The sequence below is a fragment of the Dermacentor silvarum genome, chromosome 4, assembly GCF_013339745.2.
Source record: "Dermacentor silvarum isolate Dsil-2018 chromosome 4, BIME_Dsil_1.4, whole genome shotgun sequence".
NCBI classification, from domain to species: Eukaryota; Metazoa; Arthropoda; class Arachnida; order Ixodida; family Ixodidae; genus Dermacentor; species Dermacentor silvarum.
In genome coordinates, this window is record NC_051157.2 from 9,502,453 (window position 1) to 9,518,928 (window position 16,476).

At 47.7% G+C, this 16,476-nt stretch overlaps 1 protein-coding gene across 1 annotated transcript in view; it reads right to left on the minus strand.

Annotated features, from left to right (window-relative positions):
• LOC119449412 (chitin deacetylase 1-like) overlaps window positions 1–16,476 on the minus strand; it is a 101,267-nt gene that overhangs the window by 13,112 nt on the left and 71,679 nt on the right. The window contains exon 2 of the mRNA XM_037712581.2: window positions 350–565. Within this exon, the coding sequence (XP_037568509.1) occupies window positions 350–565 (216 nt within the window). The remainder of the gene's footprint in view (window positions 1–349; window positions 566–16,476) is intronic.

The window sequence follows — 16,476 nt, forward strand, 5'->3', positions numbered from 1 at the left end:
ACTTTAATGGATAAAATGAAATTTGAGGTCCCGTGGTTGGGGCCAGGGCTCCACTGGCACGAGCTGGGCTTGGTCCAGGAGAGCCAGTTGGCTGTCCTTGGCGCAGGCTTTCGCCTTCCTCCTCTTTAGCGTACGTATGCTAAAGCCACTGTCGACTTTTAATTGCTATAAAAACATTCTCATAAGAAACTGATTATGATCAGGCTGAAAATTGACGGCGAAACGAAATTATGGCTGCGCTACTGACTGCATGGGGAGGGCTTAAGGGGACGAAGTTCCAGCAAGAGGTTCTCAGCTCGACGTCCGCCGGGAGCAGGTGATAACACAATAGGGCAAAGTATTCACTCACTGCTTTCAACGGGCCCGCAGGTGAGCTCCTTGTTCTTGAAGGTGCAGAACTTTTTGATGTCGTCGAAGTAGAGCGAGGGCGGGCACGCCTGGCTGAAAGGTGTGCCGCCCGAGCAGATGTAGAAGCGACGGCAGGTGTCGGGGTTGGCGAACATCCCATCGGGGAACGGGCACTCGAAGTCCTCGGACGGCGAGGCACGTCGCACGCGTCCAGCTCCTGCGAAGACCAGACACTGTGAGAAACAGCACGCGCAAGAGCCTCTTGTGCGCGCATCCGTCTGCGGATGTTTCGGTCACGTCACCGCGTTCCTCAGCCGTCGTCTCCACTCTGTGGACACCTGATCACGTTACATCTGGTTTCATGGTGTGTACAGGCCGGTTACCGTACAGGACGTATTTGTCTAAGGCTTAGGCGGATCCACGAATTTCACAATACTTCCGTGTTTGTGTACTTTTCTGTGGAACTATGCCAATTCTCTTTTCTGGTTTTGATATATGAAGGAAACAATAAATAGTATTGATATTAACTAATAGCTAGCAGCCAATGCTGCAGACTTGAGCATCCGACAATTGACCATGGTCAATTGTGCAGGCGGCAGGCGTGAACGCCTGTCGCGGGCCGGCGTTTTCAGCGACCTGTTCATATTTGTTTAGGTTACGGACGGCGCGAGATCCAGCGTACTGCCAATACATAACCCAAAAGGACTATCGTCTGCCGATGTTTGCTGATTCTTCGTGTATCCCTGAAACGTTACGAGAAGAGAGCGGAAGCAGTTAATTAATTCCGGGGTTTTACGTGCCAAAACCACGATATGATTATGAGGCATGCCGTAGGGGGTTACTCCGGAATAATTTTGATCACTTGTGGTTCTTTAACGCGCCCCCAATGCACGAGACACGGGCGTTTTTGCATTTCGCCCACATCGAAATGCGGCCGCCGCGACCGGCATTTGATCCCACGACCTCGTGCTTAGCAGCGCAACACCGTAGCCGCTAAGCCACCGCGGCGGAAGCAGTTAGCTTCGCAGTTTCTCAACAGTAACGGCATGATTCGCGAATGCATTTGTGCATAACTCCATAGCTTCTGATGTTATCAAGGTCATTTTGTGGCACCAGTCGGACGCGCGCCATCAGACTTGCTGTCGTGTGAGCCATTGACAGCCGAAGAAACATGGCTGAAGGTGGGACTTCAAACCCTGGATATGCTTGCTTGCTTTAGTCAGCTCTGTACTTTCTTACTTTCTTTCTTTTTTAGATACCAGCACCTCCACCAAAATGTTACGCAAACGACGAGTAAATTAGACGAGCAACTATTTACAGATTATATTTACAGCAGCGGTTGCAGCATTGACCGGTTGGATTCACAGCGCGAGCCCCCAGTTTGTTCTTCTTCCTCTTTGCTCTAGTGATGGCGCCCGCGTGCCTCGTTCAAACCACCAAATACAACACGCGTGTAGCAATATGCGGGGACTTCGGTGGGACGGTTCACCACGTGAAGAAGATTGCAGAAGGACATGCCACTCGTGTTTCGGCTCTGCAGTTTCACTTCCTCTTCGAGATACGAGTGATCTGCTCCTGCACATTCCTGGTTTTTAAGGCGAAAGCCGGCTCATACGCGCGCGCCCCGATGGCCATGAAAAAAAAATAAAAACGCGTCGTGCGGTTCAGTGGTACAAAAATTGTAATAATTAGCGATGGCTCATACCCCCCTATGCAAGCAAAAATGCAATGGATCACCCCTTTCGTAATGCAGAGGCTACAAGCACTCAGCAAAGTGAAGCGAACAGTGCATACATTCATTGGAATCACGCATACAACGCAAAGAAACGCGGCGTCTAGTCGAGTGGTAAAAAAAAGAAAAATCTACGTGACCCTTTTAGTAGCTCATACCCCTGTGATCAAGCAAAAACTGCAATGGTTCATGCCCCCGTAAGGCTGAGGCTACAAGAGCTCAGCAAAGTGAAGCGAACAGTGCATAGTTTCATTGAAATCACCCATACAACAAACAGAACAGCATATATACGTTTCAATCCCCTGCTGAGAGGATAAAACGTAAAGTCAAAGAAACGTCGTTGGCGCGAGTATGACCCCGAGCGCGCGAAGCCGCAGCTAGCGTCGAAAACGAGCTGAAGAAGCCGAAATGCGAGAGCAGCAACGCGACGATGCAAGACGGCGCATTACCAAGTGTGCAGCAGGCTTTCGCCTTCACGTGTTACAGGAGTGTAACATGCTGCAGATATTACTTTTATGACCTACGCGCAGAAAGTCATTATGCATATAAGTATGCGTGGTACGCTGTAGCGGTGTTTCATAGCGCTGCCGCGACACGCATGCATACTGCATGGCAAGCGCAATAGCAGCTGCAACACTTTGCCGCAAGAGCGCCACGAAACACCAGTCCCGTTCCATCGATCGCAGATACAACGATTGATATAGGGCATTACAGGCAACGGACGATATTATATAATAGCCCAAGATAGCGAACGTTCGCGTACAGCGACGCCTGCTATATAGGCTACGCTTGCTGCATGGGAAGATGCTGAACACTGTATAGCAGACCAGCGCACAACACAGAGATATGGTGCAATTCACGGCTTCAGATTCACCGTCCCTGTGTTGTCGCGCGCTAGTTCGTTGCACTGTAATACTAACACATCCATAGCTTATACCTACGTACACTAATATAAAACGCAAATAATGTTACGTGACAACTAAAACGCTTGCCGGCGTATATTTCGGATTCCAGGCGCAGACGGCAGATATGAGCAAACGTAACTATTGCGAAGAGCTCTGTCTACGAATCTTCATTGCACACCTTACATGCTTCACGGGCATGCCCGCTAAGAGATAGGGGACGTTCGCATGCACAGTGTGTAGCCTGACCATTGTTGCTTCCATATTTAGCCCGATCGAGACGCCCCGGCGGTCGTCAGCGCGCGCGAACAAGAGGCACACGTGCGTCGCCGCCACCGGAGACGATTTTGCGGCTGCGGTCTGTGTTGTTGCCGCGTGCGTCAGCGCCCGCCCATCTGGGTCAGAGTCCTACTCGTCGCTTGCTCTCTTTCGCCTCGCCCGTCGTCCGAGAGGAATGGGGCTAATCACTCACGCACTTTCATCGCTCGCATTCGTCCGCACCATGTGAGGCGCCGGCGCGCCCATCACGCGCAGCAACGTAGATTTTGTCTCTCAGCGCCACTGTCGCCTCGGCCAGGCACTCTGCACGAGGACTCGACAAACTTGAGACATACAGCGCGACAGGTAGAAAGCACGACAGCGACCGTGTCGTGATTATGTCCGTGGTGTGACGAGCTGTTTGCACTAATCACAGACAACCATCATCGCCTGATGTTTTAATCTGGCAGGAACGCCGCGCCTTTCTTACTATGTAACTGAAATGCGAAAGTGTGTGCAGCTATGGTATCAGATTAACCAGGAGCGTACATACAAGTGAAATAACACGGCGTTGCAGGAAATGTAAAATATCGATGACATGGGGGAACAGTGGCTACGTATATATGCGGCTGGACGCCAAGCACCCTATATTGCTTGAGGCCTTCTTGCTGCGGTGTAGGGTTGTTCGTTTTCGGGTAGAACCCGATTTTACCCGATTTTTACACCCCGAACATGATTCAAGAGCTTGCCGCTTCTGCGCAGAGCCCGGGTCCCTCAGGCACATAGTAGGGGGCTGCAGAGAGGCACCACTCAATCCTCCGAACCCCTATCACACCAACGAGCTTTGGGAGAGAGCCTTGGCCAGCTCCGACCTCGAAGATCAGCAACGGCTGATTGCGAGGGCCCAGGACGCGGCCCGAGCTCAAGGCATCCTGGAATGAGGACGCCTCTCCAAAGCTGCATTTATACATTAAAGATGTTTATTCTCTCTCTCTCTCTCTCTCAAGAGAATCGCGTTAAACCCGATTTCTCCCCGAATTCCAAAACCACATACCAACCCAGTTTTGTCTATGTTACCCAAGAGCAGCGCCACGTTAATGAAAACATGTTCTGAAGAGTTTTGCACGAAACTCGCCACAAAATGGTACTGCACTGTTAAACGGAACATCTCAGACAAACACGAAAACCGGTTAACGTTATGGAAATTGGGATCCGTCTTGAATCCATTGCAGAAGCGTCTGCTGAGCCAGTCATTTCATGACTACCGACCTCTCTTCATTTCCGTGACCGACGACATAGATTTGCTTCGTGACGAGTTTAACCAGTACTTGGTGGAAGCAAGCCCCACTAACACAGCTGTCGAGCTCATTGAGTATTGGCATGACTCTACCGCTCGCTACCCCAGGCTGGCAAATACTGAACTAACATTGTTGTCCCTAGCTATTGGAAGCTCTGATGTCGAGAGAACTTTCGCTCAGCTGAGATGCGTTCAAAAATCGGACAGGTCTCGGATGGAGACGGACATGTTCGCCATGCCTACGATGTATGTTAACAAGGATGTGTAAAAAATTGAGGACCAGCTTTGCGTGAATAAAACGTTTCATTATCTATAAGTTATCAATGCTCTTTACTGTCATTATTACTTATTAATTTCCAAACAAACGCTGAACTTCGGAATATTTGGTAGAAAACCCTGATCCCCCCCCGATTACCAGCTTGAAACAGACACCTACCTTTAACGCGTGAGCGTTAAGGAGCTCGTGATACGCTCCGACAAAAAAAAAGAAAAAAGAAAAGAAAACCCCGCATGTAATTTTTAGTATTTTTGTACATTTGTGAATTTAACCCGGAAAAACCCCGATATGTCGGAATGGTTCCGTAAATAACACGATTTCTCCCCGATTATCAGCTTGAAAAATAGCACCCGGTACCCCCCGAATTATATATATATATATATATATATATATATATATATATATATATATATATATATATATATATATAAAGCCCGAATACAAACAACCCTATATAATATACAGTGACAAGAGAAGGCGAGGAAGCCGGATAGAGGGTCAGAATAGGAAAACATTAGCTGTGCGGGACCCGTTTACAACTTTGCTTTAGCGTTGGGGTTCTCTAGAGTTTCTATTAGTTTCACGTCTTTTACATTGTCAGTCTGAATGATTGCCATTATTTTTATCATGAATTTAGTTCTATTTTCGTATCCTGCTGCGCGAATTCGTCGAAAATTGGGGTCAAAATGAAGATGGTAGTCAAAATGAACAATTACTAAGATTGCGCTAATTCGTGCATATACAGCATAATTGTTATCACGATGAAATGAAAGGAATTCTAAGTCATGTTTTTTTTTTTGGAATGTATATAGCTAACGTGATAAAAGAATAATATACAATGTTAATTGTACGCTATCTGCATGAATAAAAAGAGAATAAGGTAATGCGACTCATAAACCTGCCCACCATTCAGTCAACGGTGCCGATTCAGCATATGTCGACACTTTTGTCGCGCCTGTCGAACCAGCAGGAAGCAACGAGCTGACACTGATGAAGAGAAACAGGGACGGCTGCCGTGCCGGTTGTTGTCGGGCACATAACTCGTGCTCCTTGCCTCCGCGCTTTAAACTCGTTATGCAAATCACGCAGATTCTTGGCCCCAAGGAGAGACGTGTGCCGCCGCAGTGTGCGCCTGTGTATAATGCGAAGGCAAACTAGTAGAGCCGACCACGTACCGTTCCACCTGTACGTCGGCAACAAAAACAGGAAACGAAAAGCTCATTGTCTTCTTGTGCTACGTAGATGCGCCGTGAGCAGATCCATCGATCTCCCGCATCGCATCGGAGACTGTCCGCAGTGCGGGCCTCGCATGTTTGGTCGTGCGACAATCGTGACATCTTCGTCGCTCGCCACATGGAAAGGAAAGTTGCGGAGGATTCCGTCTTCTTTGGGAGCGGTTCCCGTGGAAGACGCCACGTCACGTTTTGGGAGGAGCTTCCGTTTGACGGCCTGACGTGAGAAACGCCTTCTGCACACGAACAGGCACTACGTTCTTTGGATGCTGCGTCTCTTTAAGTGAACGACAATATTTAGAAATACACGCACACCAACTTCTTTAAAAAGAAGGCTGCCTACGGCATCAGAGTGCCTTTGAAAGCTATTTGGACATTATTTTCAACTGCGTACTCTCGTGGCATTGTATTGTGCCTTCATTTATAGTCATTTAAATTATTGTGTCAGTTCATGGGGTCTGACATGCCACTTCCATATAGCTCCATTGCGGCGCATCCAAAATAACCCTGTTCGTATGAGTACATCAGCTCCTTATAACGCTCATGTTACCCACACTTTCTCTGATATAAACCTGAACCTCGCCATATATATAAATTTATCTGGTACAACTTAGGCATTGTTGTATACCGACGACTTGAACATCCACACCTAAATTATGCCATTGGAAGAAATAGCCTCGCTACTTCAACTATACTAGATTGTCTTTACAGAATAATCCTTTACTTCCAAAATCGTGCATTAACTACGGCCAACTGTTGGTTTTGTTAGTGTGACAATTTGGAATAATTTACCACCTCACGCAAAATCTGCACCGACATTATCATAATACTGCAGCTTTCACTTAGATGTTACACTGCAACTTTGTAAACTGCATGATCACGTAATTATACTTGATGCGTTTTCTTTTTCATGCATCCTGTAAGAACTCACGTTATAAGTTTTCGCGTTAGGTTTTGCTGTTTCAACATTGTATAACTTTTGGAATGATTCATTTCTACGTTATAATCGCAAGTGATGCCTTTTTATTAATGTCTTCTTATGCAGCTGGGAAGAAGAGGTCCCACTGCAGTTTGTAACTGGTGTACCTCTTTCTGCATAAAACCTCCTATATAAGTGATTAAACAATAAAGCTGAAACTGAACGTGAAGAATCAAGCAATGCTTTCCTTTCTCTTTATGACAATCACATGGGAAGAGAGCGTTGGCGACATTCAGGAGTGAAAGCTCAGTAATGTAGAAAGTTGGGCTAGTTGGTGATTGATCATCATACCGTATTGGCGGAGCAGCGCACTGACAAGGACAAAGTGTAGAGACACAAGAATAAACGACACTCGCTGCAGCGTTCTCTGTTTCTCCTGTTGCGGCAAGGGAGTGTCCTGCAGATGAAGCTTTAAGTGTGGACGTGGGTTTTGTTAAACGATATGATTAATTCGCAAATGTGAATGCTGAAAAAGAGCCCTTCTCAGAACGATGATGCAGGAAGGTCGTTGACGAAGCTTATTCCGTGGATACTTGAATGCCTTTAGCACACGGAGGGTGTTTGTGTCAGTTACAGCGCGTGAGATATGACCTTTTACAGTTGGAATAGGCGCGCTTCTTATGAAAAGTAAGTACCGGACGCAGGCATCATTGTGTGGTGATTGCCACACAGAGGCCGGTGTCTGCCTGCATCACGGTGCCCCATTGCTTACTGTCTCTTTCTGCCTTAATATTTCGCGTACAATGAGGTGCTGATCGCATTCGTTCATTCATAACAGACACATTTGCCAGGATGATACACGCAACGCTTGTTCCGGCGCAGTGGGCGCTGGAAAATAAGGTGGCATGTCCATGAACCAGTCTCACCTCTCGTGGGCTGCGGGATTCGATTGACTTCACAATCTTTTCATCTTTCGACAGCCGCGGCACTCATTATCGGCCAGGCGTATATGGCGGCGTGCGCGCACATGCGTGTACTTTACCACGCATAGGCCACGGGTCACGGAACGCTACTTCACTTATCTGCATCTTGCGTGGAAGACCAAGCTAGAGCTCATTCTCAGTGGCCAGGAAAATATTTGTACCTTGCGGGAGAAATCTAACGAGGTCCCGTTTTCGAAGAATCCATCTTGCTGCGGCTTTCTCCAAGGGACCCGTCGATCAGTGGCTGCGGCGATTTGCAGCCGCGGCGGCGGCCGCATTCTTCCAGGGACGGAATGCAGAAACACGGTGCATTAAGTGTTGCGGAGGATGTTAAGGAACCCCAAATAGTCTGAAATTAATTCCGATTCCTGAATATGGGCTAAAGTCATTGTATGTGGGCATCAGTCAGCGAGGCAGCCAGCCAGCTAGCACAGAGTTGTTCAGGCCTGTTTGGTTCGGTACGGTACAGTACTGCTTAATGCGCCCTTGTGAAGTGAAGGCTTGGCCGTACTTGTTCCTCGTGGAGACCTTGAAACCTAGATGACTGCAGTGCCGAAACTGCTGGAGATATGGTCACAGTGCTAATGCCTGCAGATCTTCAGTGGGATGCTGTAATTGTGGCGGCTCTCACTCCACATCAGACTGCGACGTGGATGCACCAATGTGTTGCTTGTGCGATGGATCACAGTGATACGGATAGTAACTGCCCCGCGCGAGACCATGAGATGCAGGTGCTTGATATTGCGTAGAAACGCCATTTTTCCCGTGCGGAAGCAATAGCAGCGATTAAAGAGCGTGGTGTTGGCTCGTAGCCGCTGCGTCCCGTCCGTTCAGATCTCTAGAAGCCACAGTTTCGGCTTCAGTAGCCACAGCTATCAAGGCAATCCCAGTAGTTATGGAGCGGCGTTTTAACAAGTTTGCCGAGGGTATAACCGAGATGTTAACTGCCAAATTCAACAGCCTCTTCCTGAGCTGCTGTGCCTCCATTTGTGCTGCTGTGCTGCTGTGCTGTGCTGCTGTGCTGTCGTGCTGACTGTGCTGCTGCTGCCCCCAATTCAACTAGTATTTCTGCGCAACATTCGAACTAATCAAACTTACAGTCAGGCGAAAATTGAGTCTGATACCTCCGAGTGTTCTCCGCTATCAGCAACTGCGGGACCCAGCCACTCATTCGGACACATGGGGCTTGGGGCTGTCAGTAACAGACGTAAGAGTTCCCCACTTTCTCACACCGATCCTCCTAAATCTAGGCAGAAAAAAAATGAAAAGAACAGTGAACACCACGAGCAGGATGCGTTGCGTTCTGCTATGGAATAATCCATACTAGGATCGCCATTGCATCAGTAAGAGTTCTTCAATGAAATTGCCGCTCTATATCCTCCGGTTACGTTGACCTTCTTACACAAATTAGTACACAAACTAATTCCAGATGTTTTACTTCACGAATAATGGCTTTCGTCACATCAAACATTTACTATTAATAACTTTCGAACATTTCATTTAGATCGCCCAGCTAGAGGCGGTGGGCTGTTAGCATTAGTTTCATCAAAAATGTATCATAAGTAACTGTAACTTTTGAACATGTGTGTTCAGACTACGAAATTTTAGGATTAGATTTTTTACTGACTGGTTGTGCTGCGTTTACAGTGGTTAATGCGTATGGAGTCATGTGCACTGATCACCTGAAATCACTGCCCCTAAATTGTTCAAATGCAATGCTTCTGGCAGGAGATTTTAATTCTCATCACATTCCTTGGGAAATGAAAACGGATGTTTGTGGAAAGATATTGTGAAATTGGGTGCATGATAACAATTTTCATTGTCACAATTCAGGTGGAATTACGTTTCTACGTGGGCGATTCTCATCTGCATTAGACCTGACTTTCTTTTCTGCTCAGATGTCTATTTCATCTTGGAACACCTTTAACAATGGAACAAATAGCGATAACATACCCTTTACATTTGAAATTAGGTTTTCACGTCAGGCTCATATTGTACGGCAAAGACGGCTCTTTATTTATAAAAATTATAAATCACCTATAAAGTGAGGGTTATCATTGTTGACCACTTGTGATGAGCAACGGAGGTCTGACTCAGTGACATGGCTTTTATATTCTGCTGTTCAGCCCACTGAGTTTACCGTCATGTCTGGCAGCTCTCCGTCAAACTTGTCTTGGTGGAATCAAGCATGCAGTATATACGGGATTGTAGGCGAAGAAAAGCAGCGTCGAAAAGTCTCCAGCATAATCATTCACCGAAAAATTGGATGGACTATAAATTATATGCAGCTGTGTTTAAACGAACTGTGGCAATAGCTAAAGAGGAACAAAAATGTCGCAGTTCCGCCCGAAAGGCGACATTTGCTATCGATTGCGATAGCAAATTATTAGACAGCTATACAAAGTACGGATAGTGGTTTTATCGGCCGTATAAACTTGTAAACATTCGCTTAATAACTAAATTAACAAGCATGGCGTCACGCGCGCTCAAGTAAACATGAACAAATCTCACTCGATGACCTCGGAAACTCTTGTCAAAACGCTGGAAAGAGGAAGCGCGGCAGCAGCAGCGAGTGAATTGACCTTCGTGCTGCCTCTCGCTTCGACGCGAACTAAGCGGCGAAAACACAGCGCACACGAAGTCATCAGCACTCAGCGCACTCTGTCCCCATCGCAGATCGCTTTCAAGATAGGGCCCGCGCGGCCGGGCGCGACGGAAGACGGCGCGCTTCCGCCCCGCTTTCCCCCCTTGCACGCGCGAGATTGAGCCGCCATCGTCAGCTCACCCTCGCACGCTTTCACTCGCACATACATCATACGGCGCGCGGAGACGATGTTATCGCCCTTGGACTTTATACGGAATATCACGCCGATACCGACGCTGAAGATGATGGCATAAAAGTTCGCCTGGAGTGTCCATATAATTGATATCGCAATAAAAGAAGGACTGCATTCATTGTTGTCAATACCACGAGAAAGAAGATCGGCACTTTTTAGGTTTTTACGGAGCAAAAATGTTTTCAACAATCCATGTGGTCACTCACATTCTCCTGTTTTATCCCCAAAAGAAACATTGGATTCGCTAGATGCTATCGCGAAGGGGCTTGAAGCACGCTTTTCTTCGCAGTGCCGTAGACATTGGAGGTTTAAAAGTTCGACATCAGAGTTAGTAGAAGTTTCCATGACGGAATTATCCGATATCATCTTAACTGCACATCAGTCGGCTCCTGGACAAGACCGTATTACAAGTGCTATAATTTAACTATTCTTTAACTCTTTCGCCAATGAACATTTGAATATAGTTAACTGTTCACTACGATATACATAGATTCCGAACTCTTGGAAAATTGCAAAAATTGTGCTTTTACTTTTTAAAAATAAAAACCTCGCATATGTCTCGGACAACAGTCGGCCAATTTCCCCTAAATCGTATCTAGTCAAAATAATTGAAAAAGTAATTCATGTCTGGCTGAATGAATTTACTTCTCAGGGTATTCTGTGCTCGAGACAAATAAGATTTAGGCCTCAATGTTCCATATGGTCAGCTCGCGCTGATATGGAAAGCCGCATTCGACTCGCAGGACTATCAGGAGATTAGTAACTTAGTAACTTAGCATTAGTAACTTTAGATATTGCAAAAGCTTATGGCAGTGTCGAACATGGAATTTTAATTCCTAGATTAGCAAGCTGTACTGTTCCACACTGTACATGCAGGGTGTGCATATTATCATACACCAAGATTTTAAAATATGTAAATGCCACGTAGCTGGACAGAACCAAGGTAATGGTGTTTGCCGTGGCTTGAAAATAGTCAGAATAATTTGAATTCCCGCCTACTTGTGTAATTAGTCCTAATTAATTAATCAACTTCTCAAATATTACAATTACTTGAAAAGTGTCGATGAGAAAATTGTAGAGCAACATGAAAAACTCCCGATGCAGCTTTCTGTTTCTCAATACGTGCTACATAAAAATGTTTTTCTGAGCGTGAAAGAACCCGCGAATACACGCAAAGTGCCTCGAGCGGCCAGTCACGCGGTGATTTTGCGTGTATTTGCGGGCTTCTTGCACGCTCGGAAAACACTTTATGTAGCACGTATTGAGTAACAGAAAGCTATATCGGGAGTTTTAGAGGCTAGAGGCTTATGCGGTTGAAATATTGCCTCCCAGACTGAACATAATTGTCCAGAGTGCACCTCATTTCAAAGCTTATTGTTTAAATATCGTTCAAGTGTGGCGACGCTTCCTATTACTTGTGCCTACGGCTGTCAGAGTGTGCTGTTCCGGGATTCCAAGCCGAATCGAAGACTCTGCAATCTTTACGCTATGATCGCTCGAAACATTTTCTTGTTATAGTGCACGGATAGAGGAGTATTTAGTTAGTTTTTTCAACGGGAGCAGGCTATAATGTTGCGGAATGAATATGGATTTGGCCACAGTCTGGAGGTGCAAGTGGCATTCGATAGTTATGAATTAGTTATAGCGTCACGCTTTTGTATGTCTACGGCTTAACTATGTTTACGGCTTCTATGTCTACGGTGTAAAACACAGGAATTTTTGCGTGTGCCTCATGACAGCACTCTGACAGGACGACATCTCCTGCTTAACGCTTAGCTGCAGGAGGTTCTTGCCGGCCCCGGCTGGAGGCACGGAAGCAGAACAAATCGCGCCATTATTGGAACAGCGAGACAGCGCCCATAAAGTGGCATAGTCCGAATGGGAACGTCAAGCTAAATCACCACATGCCCCACCAACCTTCGAATCCTAGGGCGTACGAGAAACGGCCAAATTTTCGGGAAGCCTTAATCAAGGACACATGGGAAACCACGTCGACGGCGCCAAGGGTGTGGAACCAATTTGAGCTAGAAATCAAATGAAGTAAAGCCGGACTGTCGGATGGGCGCAGCGCAGCGTCTTTTCTTCTTCCTCTTGTTCTTCTTGCTTTTCTATTGTGCAGCGCCATATGACTCGGTGCTGAAGCTCCGTGCTTGTTCGCTCGGTTAACCTATGCATGTTTATCCATGTACTAGGCATTAATTTTTTGTCCTTGTCGCAATTACCACAGAGCTGCGGGCGACGCCATGGCGGTGCACTGATTACGACTACCCGTGCGATCCTTTTTTGTAGTATGTATACAGTTCCCCGTAACGACAGGCTGCCGCTGTGCCGTTTGAGAGGACTGGCTTGTAAATTGGTACAAACAGGCAGTGCCATGGCTAATTAATTAATATCTTGCTTCGTCGCTACTCTATCATCATGCCACACTAGTGCATTCAATGAAGCGATCGCTGCCGACCGCGCCGATTTTGGTACTCTCGACGAGAGACAGAAGTGAAAGAAGAAAGACAGAAAGCCAACCAGAGACAAAAAAAAAAAAAAAAAAGAACCAGTTCGCTACCTTACAGTAGGGTGGAAAGATACACCGCAGACATGCACGCGATCGCCGTCGTCGACACTAGTCAACGTCAGTCAGTGCTAAAACCGTTCATATAAGTATGTTGCCCTGAAGAATTATAGCACTATATTCGCTATTCGTGCACGGTGCGACGACTGGTGAAGTCGGCCTTCCAAAAGTTTGGGAAAAAAAAATGTGGTTGATCCCTCTTATATAGGAATCGGTATAGAACACGAAAGTGAAACGTGTCTTCAAAGAAGTAGTGTAATGTTTATTGCACATTGATATATAATGTCTATTGGTGTTTTGTGGCTAAAGCGCCCTTAGGCGTTGATGCACCCACGCTGACGCCTGGTGGCACGTCTCCTCCATCACGACTACCAACGTCGATGACCATGAGCAACCGTCGTGCATATGGAAGCTGCACTACGCTGCACACGCTAGCACAACGCGAAAGACGAAGCACGTAACTGACACACTAATACAACGCGCAAGACAAAGCACGTAACTGAATCGTCACCGAGTCAAATCAGCGCGTACAGCGCGTCGTAATTGCAGCCTCCGCGATCAACTTCAGAAACATTTTCAGAGCTAATTGCGGAGGCCACGCTCCGCTGTGCTGAGTACGGTGAACGCCACCTGGCGTTGGTAGTGCTTCTTGATGCCAGCGTCCCTTCGAATGCTGGCATCGAGGCGTCGTAGTGCTGAGACCACCGAAGCGTTCACTGTCGGTGCGCGTTAGTGTCATAATGCAGTACTTCTCTTTTCTGCTCGTAGGCGGCGGCACCGCCCCGAGCAAGAGCGCGGGTACACGGAGGAGTGTTAGATATATAAGGCGCGTCTGTGTAGCTCTCTGCAAATGCGTTTGTGGCGCAATGGCTTAAACGCTCGGCGATCTATCGTCGCGGACCGAGAGGTCGTGGGTTCGATTTCCGGATTTTGCATGTTTGTGGAACTTTTTCTTCTGGTTTCTTTCTTTGTATTATGTTCGTGTACATTGTAAGCTGACGTATTTCCGTGACGGAAATACGTCAGTGAAGTCTTGGTGGACCCCGGCATAAAACACTTTCGTGTTAAAAAGCTTCGAAAGTGATCTGCCACTAACGCGAGCTAGCCCAGTCGCGAGTGATTGTCTGTGTACAGTCGCAAAAAATACGTTCACTGGTCTCCTCGTGACCACAATCATGCAGCACGCAGCGTTGTCAGCCATTCCGATATGGAAGGCAATACTTCACTAACGATACTCCTAGCCGCCAAGTTCCATTGCTGAAGTTATACACGCGATATATTCCACCGCTGACCACAAGGCGCAGTAAAGGCACGACCACAGTAGCGTAAAAATGCGCGCGGCGTCAAATGGTGACGTCACAGCTATTCTTTGCGGCATGCCGCTCGCCGCTGATCATGGAGACCAATCAGGAGCGGCCATTTTATACGCGTAGGCAAACGGGTGGGGAACTGCCACTCTCTCTCACCATCGCTGATCACGCGGCAACGATTCCCGCGGAGAGCGAATCTATCATGCGCTTGCTGCGGCAATAAACACGGCCGCAAGTGTGACCGTGCCAATGATTGCGCGTTTATACGCGAGTGGCTTTCAGCTAGCGTTTTTCCCGCTAGGGTGGACACAGCTTAACAACGCTGCATCGACAGTACGGCATAGAAACGGAGCCGTACTTGTTCAACTATCACAATGTCAAAGCGACATAGCGACGACCACACTCATGTCTGGCCCAGCGCGCAGGCACTTGCAAGAATTTAACACCGCGCACTATGTGCGCATACCGGGCTGCAACAAGTGACACGTTCAGCGACGGGGCGCATCGCTTCGTTGGTGCCCCGCCTCCTCGCCGCCATTAGCGTGGGAGGCACGCGGCGTGATTCAGCCGAAGGCACGCGATCCCAAGGCCCGCCGGCGGCGCTGTCTGCGTGCTTGCCGCACGAGCTGAGCGGGCCGCGCACGCCGCTGCTGTGACGGGAGCGGGGCTGTGCGGAGTTGGGATACGCACACACGACTGTTATATGTGCCGCGGCCCGTCGACGAAGATGCGGCATATTAGAGGGCGCGTGCTCTTTTGTTTCGAGGAGCGCGCTTGTGAGACAGCGGGCGCTGGCTTCGTTGACCCCGGTGAAAGCTGCGTCGCCCGTTCATCAGCTCACCTCTCTGTTCCTCTTTCTACAGTCATTATTTCATCCTTCCCGCTCTCGTCTGAGTAGTCTTTATGAGCATGAATTTATTTACTTTATTCTTCAATCCACAAGAGAGAACAGAAACGGCTAGAGTTGTTCCTTAATTACGCATACGGTTGACTCCATGCCTGGACGGAGGGCGTTAACATAATGTGATAGTTATATTCAAGTATAGCCTTGCTACTTCTCGTGTAAGAGGAGCAAGGTAAACCGCTTAAGAGCTGGCGATAATAAATCCGCATTTTTCCTGAACACCAGAGAAAGAGAGGGCGAAAGGATGCATACAAAGGCAGGGAGGTTAAACAGAAGTGGGTCCGGTTGGCTACCCTGCACGGGGGAAGGAGTAGAGGGATAAAAAGAGAGAAAGCGAGCGGACGGGGGAGAGAAAGAGAGACGAGTAAAACAATGTAACTGCCTGCGTAATCTATGCACAACAGTAGCAGGCGGCGCTCTTAGTCTATCATGAAGGCCCGTAGACCTTAGGAACCTGAGTACATAGCGCGGATAAAGCCTTCTGCGCGGTGTTTTTTTGGGAGCACTGGCCTAGATTTTTTCTGTTCTTATATTGGGCGTTTGTGCAGCCAGTCCAGCATTATGCACATAGTGCAGCACTATAGCGCTGGTAGTCACATAATATGCGTGAATGTCTCGCCACAGCCGCATGTCGCTCGTGGGGCTGTCGGTCATTCCATTGAGGAAGGCATCGGAGTTAGTGAATGCGTCTCCGAGCCACGAACGGTACAACATTGTCTGTTCGCGTCGTTGTAGACCAGGTGGTAGATCTAGCTCTAGGTCCAGGGGCAACGAACGTAAATGGCACATGGTGAAGACGTTCAAGTCCCAAAGAGTAATACATATTCAAAGGACATCGAGCGCAGCCCAGCCGCAGCGTCAGGTCGCGAAAGCCGCTCTTGTGTGCGCACCGAGCGGCATCATCGTCGTGG